General features: G+C 38.6%; 1 protein-coding gene across 1 annotated transcript; it reads right to left on the reverse strand.

Moving 5' to 3' along the window:
* Positions 1–3,749: 3,749 nt before the first annotated feature.
* On the reverse strand, positions 3,750–5,830 carry LOC138206274 (ras-related and estrogen-regulated growth inhibitor-like protein). The gene is made up of 4 exons (XM_069162864.1): positions 5,511–5,830; positions 5,371–5,424; positions 5,201–5,277; positions 3,750–4,782 (listed from the first exon to the last, which is right to left on the reverse strand). The coding sequence occupies exons 1-4, from the start codon at positions 5,557–5,559 to the stop codon at positions 4,357–4,359; spliced, it is 606 nt and encodes a 201-aa protein (XP_069018965.1). The 5' UTR covers positions 5,560–5,830; the 3' UTR covers positions 3,750–4,356.
* Between the last annotated feature and the right edge of the window lie 1,280 nt (positions 5,831–7,110).

Raw genomic sequence — 7,110 nt, forward strand, 5'->3', positions numbered from 1 at the left:
GTTGCTCTGTGAAAAGAGGAGAACCTTCCAGAAGGACAACCATCTCTGCAGCACTCCACCAAGCAGGCCTGTACGGTACAGTAGCCAGACGGAAGCCACTCCTCAGTAAAAGGCACATGACAGCCCACCTGGAGTTTACCAAAAGGCACCTGAAGGACTCTCAGACCATGAGAAACAAAATTCTCTGGTCTGATGAAACAAAGATTGAACTCTTTGGCCTGAATGCCAAGCGTCATGTCTAGGGAGGAAACCAGGCACCGCTCATCACCTGCCCAACACCATCCCCACAGTGAAGCATGGTGGTGGCAGCATCATGCTGTGGGGATGTTTTTCAGCAGCAGGAACTGGGAGACTAGTCAGGATGGAGGGAAAGATGAATGCAGCAATGTACAGAGACATCCTTGATGAAAACCTGCTCCAAAGCGCTCTGGACCTCAGACTGGGGCAAAGGTTCATCTTCCAACAGGACAACAACCCTACGCACACAGCCAGGATAACAAAGGAGTGGCTTCGGGACAACTCTGTGAATGTCCTTGAGTGGCCCAGCCAGAGCCCAGACTTGAACCCAATTGAACATCTCTGGAGAGATCTGAAAATGGCTGTGCACCGACGCTCCCCATCCAACCTGATGGCATTTTGAGGAAAAAAAATGAATTTAATCCATTTTGGAATAAGGCTGTAACATAACAAAATGTGGAAAAAGTGAAGCATTGTGAATACTTTCTCGATGCACTGTATGTATCCACATATTTACCTCTACAGCATCACAAGCAATGTAAACATATTAATTCAGAAACTATTTTTATTTTTTTAATATTTTCATTTCTTTCCACCCCTGGGTCAAAGACCCGAGTTCCAGCTCATCTGCTTTTGTTGTGCCCTGGGTTGGTTTCACTCCGAAACATTGTACTACTCTTATTTATTTAGTTATGAATTGCATAAATTCTGGCAGAAGAAATGGGTTGGGTTGGGGTGGGGTTGAGCTACTAAGTTTAAGATTAAATGTTAAAAATAACCTGTATCATTTATTGCTCGGTCACATGTCCTCATGAAGTGAATATTTTTCTTTTGTGCACTGCTTTGTGACTGAACTGTCTCTTTCTTCCTTTTTTTCTGGACAGAAATCAGTAAAAATATCTTAATATTTAAAAAAAAGACTATAATCCCAAAAAAGAAAGCTGGGAACACCAGTCTAGAGTTTGAATGCAGGTTGTAAACATTGCTGTGGACCAGCATTTGTTTTCCTTATGAGTAATGTGCTTTCACGAACAAGATGTTAAATATTAAGTGCTGAGTTAAGCCCAGTGATGGGAACAGTCCTTAAATTGTGACTCAACAGATCTCCCTCAGTATGTGTTATAACAGGATGTGTGAAAGTAGTGTTAAATCAGCAGGAATTGTACCTTTCTTGGTTTTTAAAGGAACAGATCCAGTCAACAAGTACTGAATTTTCACAGAATAGACAAGTACCACATGCTGTATAGCATTTGTAAGCTCATTTGTGATCCCAACTGCTTTCCTGGGCTTTTGTTTAAAATACAGTTGCATTTCTAAAAAAACCACAAACAGTGAAAATGAATACAAATTAGAATAAACAGACTATAAACAAAGATTATATTCACACAAAACGGTCACGTATCATCCCCCCAAATTCAAAACTGTTCAAAACTCCCACTGTAACAATATATGCCAAGTGTACTAAGTGATCTGCATAGGAAAATCCAGATAAAACAATTCAGCACTACAAAATTCAAAGGACAAAATACCTACAATAATATCCTTATATGGTGAACTGAAAGCATAAAAAAAATTTGACTTTGTTTTTATAAAAAAAAAAAGTCACTATAGATGCATCCATAGTATTTAATTCAGTTAACATTCTTTCAGTCTATTTTTTGACATTTATATATATATATATACATATATATGCTAAAGAAGGATCTGTTTGAGTTCATAATTATGTACTAAATAATACTCAACATTTCTTAACTACATCGGTAGCCTGATTCTGGCCTGCAGCATGAGGTTAGTGTTAAGTCACTGTTTTCTGCAGCTGATCTGATACCATCAGGTGAGCCTGAACCAAGATGTCCCTGAAACATTTCTGGCATCTTAATGTATTTGTGCCTTGAAGTATTCAGGTTAATTTGGAAGCAGGACGTGTTAAAGCTTTGAAGGACATGCTGCAAAAATATATCAAACAACAGAAAACATTATTGCTTTATTGACAAGAGTGGTTCAGTTATTTAAACATGAAGCTGTAGTTTCTGTGGGGCATCCAGTGTCATGTGCTGCATGTTGTGCCATTAAGTGTAATCCAGCAACACTTGCCAAGAGTTTATGCCGTAGATACATTTTCATTATACTTGACTAGCACTTTATACCTGACATAAAATGGATTTAGTCTAAAGTGAAAGTGTTTCCATTTGGCAGTTTTTTACAGACACAAAATGGCCAAATACCGGGTTACTCTTTTAATTTAGCATAAAAGAGCTTCTTGTACACAGTGTGCTGAGTGTCACACAAATATCTTTGGTGGCACAAAATGCTTGCCAATAGTCAAAAAAGCCTGTTCAAGTTACAGTGAATTAAGAGGCTAATTTAAAATGCTAATGCTATTTTGAAACAGAATCCAGTGTGATTATTCAAAATGCATTTCCCCAGTCAGTGCCATGAAAAGTGCCAACACAGCCCATCTCTTGCTTTTTTTTTATTTCCACTTTTTTTCTGTGTAGAAATCCCATGTCCCTGTAAGTGTCTGTGTCATTGTGGCAGCACATGGAGACACATCATTTCAGCTCCAGTAAAGCTTAAAGCAGCTCTCACAGTTGAAACATCTTTGTCTGACTGCTGTTTGGTCTGGGTCCTGTTGTGAAGACCTTGAAGGGTCAGAGACTGTGACAAGGACCTGCAGGGGCCAGACTACTCCAGTCTCACTTTGTTAACCCCTGCCTTGTTCCTGTCAGATTCTTCACGCAGGAGAATAGAAAAGAGGGTGAGCGGCACCGGCTTACCTACCATTTGCCCTGTGCTCCTGTGCTGCTGCTTTAATAGCCACAAAGATGCACATCTTCCCGACGCCTAACGACAGAGGCTGAGGGGAGGGAGGGTAAGAGGAATTGACGTTTCTGCTGCCTAATCTCGGGGGTCAGACCAAGTTTACTGGAGCAGGCCAGAAACAAATTAAAGGATTTTTTTCTGGGGAAATGGTCTCCTAGTTGCAGAGTATAATTTGCAGGCCCTGACTGAGAGAGAGGATGGGTGTGAAGTCTCATGATTTAAGATCAAGAGAAGACATGGAGGAGAAGTGAGGGGTTTTACTCAAACACTTGGATGTTTTTACAGCAACATAACCGGTGGATGATCCCTTTTATTATAAACACATTCATGTCTTTTTTTTTTTTTTAGTTCTTTACAGCTGCCTTGCTCTTATTTCAAAATTGTTATATATAAAAAACACATTAAATCTTATTCTTATTACCAAACAATACTCAGTTAACAAATACTTGCACCAATTAGTGCATTTTTAATATGATAAAAGTAACAGTTTTGCTCTGTGTTTATCAGAGACAAATAGTTGCACAAATGAAGAATGCAACTCTGCAAGCATTTCCAAATAAGAATCGTTATCAGATTTTAGAATAAGCACAACTGAAATATGTATTTCTGAACAGGCTTTATTAAAATCATTGTAAGCCATGAAACTTCAAACAAACTGTACATTTCAGTGTGACTCAGTCACTGGACGGAACATGAGAGCTCATAAATATAGAAAACACTCAGTTTATTATTTTGCTGTACAGTGTTTAGACTTGAATAAATAAAAAATATATGCATTTCACTTTGAAGAATTATTTAGAGGCTTTAGCAAGACAGTTGCCTTTTCCTGCAGTACAAAAGTTTCACTGCTGGTTTGAAGTGTTTTTTTAATCTTAAGAAATTATCTTTGGCATTTACATTACAAATAAAGGGACATTTATATTGTGCATGGAATTTCTTCCAATCTGAAGCCACATTGTGTAAGACATGCAAAATATATGTTGCTTAAACATGATGCGGCACACTACAGAAGTTTCTGTATAGGAAATGAGAGTCATGTAAGTCCATCCGTCTTTTGTGTCTTCTGAAGCTTTTTTTCTTCTCTGGAGTCTTTACACACTCCTTTGTGAAAGCAGATCCCATCTCTGGAGTGTCTTTGCCTCTGGAACCTACATTGTTACCTTTGGCACAGTGATGGGACAAATCTGATAATATTTCACTGACAGATTGTAATGTCCATCCAGTCAAACACACACAAGGCATTCCCTGTCTTATTCATATTCACAGAGAACTCATTCCTCTTCTGTCGTGCTCTCACTAAAATGAGTCTGTCCGTCTCCTGGCAAACACTGCAGACATGCTTTTCACTATGGCCTTGAACCTAAGAGGCCTCTTCGTGGTCAGCTTAGCGTCCTTCATCCTGTCCACCAGGCCGTGAAAGACCATGAGCACGCTGTGGTAGTTCTCGGCTGCCGACACTTCATAGAAGTGGCAGTCCGTGTTGAGAGCCAACAGCCGGCCTTCCTCACTCAGCACTGTCCGCCTGTGGTGCAAGTCCCTTTTGTTGCCCACGATCACGATGGGCGCTTTATCTGAACTGAGGTAGTGTTTGGTGGACTTGATGGTCTGAATGAGTCTGCTGACGGTGTTGAAACTGGCCCTGTCGCAGATGCTGTAGACCAGAACGTAGCCATCTGCCCACCGGACCTTCTTATCAAAGAGGGACGTCTCCACAGACAAATCCTGTGAAATTAGACATTTCAGTTGCAGCAACAGCCAGGGGGAGTGCTTTTACTCAAGTACTTTACTTATGTAAAAATGTATGGTTACATATTTAGTTTTTACACATAGAACATCTTCTAAAATATGATGCATTATCATAGCAAGGATATATTTTTTTATTAATGTTAGGTTAAAGTTAACTAAAACATCAAAATGCTTCAGACACTTCAAGGCAATCATAAAATAAAAGTATAACAGAGTTAAATGACCATTAGGCATGAAGAGTACTTTTACTCCTTATACATTAAGTACATTTTTCTGATAATTATTTTATTTTATTGTAAATTGTAATCCGCTATTTCTACATTACTCCACCTATACTTAATGGTGTAAGTATTATATGATACAATTTCATTGTTATAATTCTTTGTCTCCTTACCTCAGAGTAAGGGGAATCCCAAATATTGAGAGTGATCTCCCTCCCATCGACTATAAAACTCTGACTGTAGATTGATTCTGCAACACAAAATAAAGATAAGTTCAGGAAAGGTTTCAATAATATAAAAATACAAAAAAAAAAAACAGAACATCGAAGTTAGCAGAACTTACCAATATCTCCATACTCTCCAATGAATCTCCGCGTTAAGAGGCGCACAGTCAAAGCTGAAAAACAACAATTAATTAACCATTGAAACACACATATGTATAACTATATTTGTTCCATTAAAAACGTGTTTTGTTTTTTTTACCTGATTTCCCGACGCTCTCCGTCCCCATAACAACAATGTTGGCATGCATTTTCAGTGAGACAGCTGCGTCGAGCCTGTCAGCCCCATGAGGACGAGGAATAGGCTACTGCTGCTGCTGCCGACGAAGAGCAGTTATTATAGGACAGCCAGGTGGGCGTGGTACATAACACAGCCACAACAAAAAATAACAACGAAATAATTCAATGGTGTCTCCCTCACGTGGTGCCTCACTCGCCCCTGTCTGTGGCAGCAGCCCGCTGCAAGCAGGACAAGAGGACACATGTCCAAACGTGTCCCCTACATGCATGTGCAAATGACCCACTGCTTTATTCTGTCGTTTTATTACAGGCTGATTTCTTCTTTTCTTTTTCTTTTTTTTCTTTTTTTACCGTGACATATAAAGGAAATCCGCGGTAAATATGGAATATGTTACTTTGAGATCATTTGAGATGGTTGTTTGTATAAACTTTTCCATTTTATGCCTCATACTTCTACACCCCAATTTAAAGAGAAATGTTGCAGTTTTGTCTCCATTACATTTATGTGACAGTTACAGACAGCTAATTTGACACAGGCCAAGTAATTTATTTGATTTATGTTGCGTTTGTTCATAAATTATAAGAGTGTTTAAATGAGTTTAAGATAAAAGAAGCTCTGCCTCAACCAACAGCACAACAGTTCTGCCTACACACCATACTTCAGTAATAACAATGCTATTTCAGACTAAAGAGGAGACATTCTCTGCATGGACTATTTTTTTTTTATTTTATTTATTTTATTTTTTTAATACTTTAAAGTATATTTTAGATTAACTTTTAATAATAATGGTCAAGTCTCATAGAGATCCTTTTCAATTTGCTGCTGTGATATTCAAAGCAACCACAAGGGGGAAGCAGATTTCAATAAATGGCTTCCACAGCAGCGACCGGAGCCAGAAAAGGCAGAGGAGACAGGCTGGACACGGATTGGTCGAACAGAAAAAGACCGTCAGATAATTGTCTGTTTGTACAGACAGACTGTAACCTATGCCCTCCTGTGTGTGTGTTAAGCAAGTCGTTGTAGCTAAGTTTAGGGGAAGTCACTAAAAAATGAAAGTTAACATTGTCCTCTCAAGTGAGATGCATGTGTGTGTTTCCTCTTCATTTCACCCAGCTTTACTTATTCCCCTGCGTGCTACAATCCCTTCTTTAATCTGATTTCTCCTTTAACCAGATTTTGTGTGTAAATAAAAATCACACAGGACCAAATCATTCTTTACTGTGTGATTTTATGATCCACCATTACAACATGTTTTGTCTTCTATTTGTCAAAATCATGTTGCAGAGGGACACGTTTTGCTGTAACAGGAGCCACTTATTTAACTGCAGCCATAAAACCAGATCAGAGAAACACTTCATATTATCGCTTATATAATTGCTTCTCTCGTATCTGATGTTAATAAGATTATTAAAGGACTAGAAGCTCCAAGAAGACAGGTATTTAAATATTTGTCTGTTTCCCTTATATACACTAGTTATGACCGATATAAAGTTAGTAAAGCTCCAGTTTTACCTTCCGAGGTTTCTTACTGCAAACACTATAATGTTTAATGCATCAGTAC

Source organism: Embiotoca jacksoni, unplaced genomic scaffold (genome assembly GCF_022577435.1).
Source record: "Embiotoca jacksoni isolate LCO1_2020_lvr unplaced genomic scaffold, fEmbJac1.0.p SCAF_3, whole genome shotgun sequence".
NCBI classification, from domain to species: domain Eukaryota; kingdom Metazoa; phylum Chordata; class Actinopteri; family Embiotocidae; genus Embiotoca; species Embiotoca jacksoni.

What these genes read in the sequence shown, in the direction of transcription:
- LOC138206274 (XM_069162864.1), bottom strand. Translation starts at nt 5,559, where the DNA reads ATGCATGCCAACATTGTTGTTATGGGGACGGAGAGCGTCGGGAAATCA. An exon ending in TGGAGAGTATGGAGATATTG is followed by an intron (nt 5,278 to 5,370) that starts GTAAGTTCTGCT and finishes TTTGTGTTGCAG; the next exon opens with AATCAATCTACAGTCAGAGT. An exon ending in GGGATTCCCCTTACTCTGAG is followed by an intron (nt 4,783 to 5,200) that starts GTAAGGAGACAA and finishes CTAATTTCACAG; the next exon opens with GATTTGTCTGTGGAGACGTC.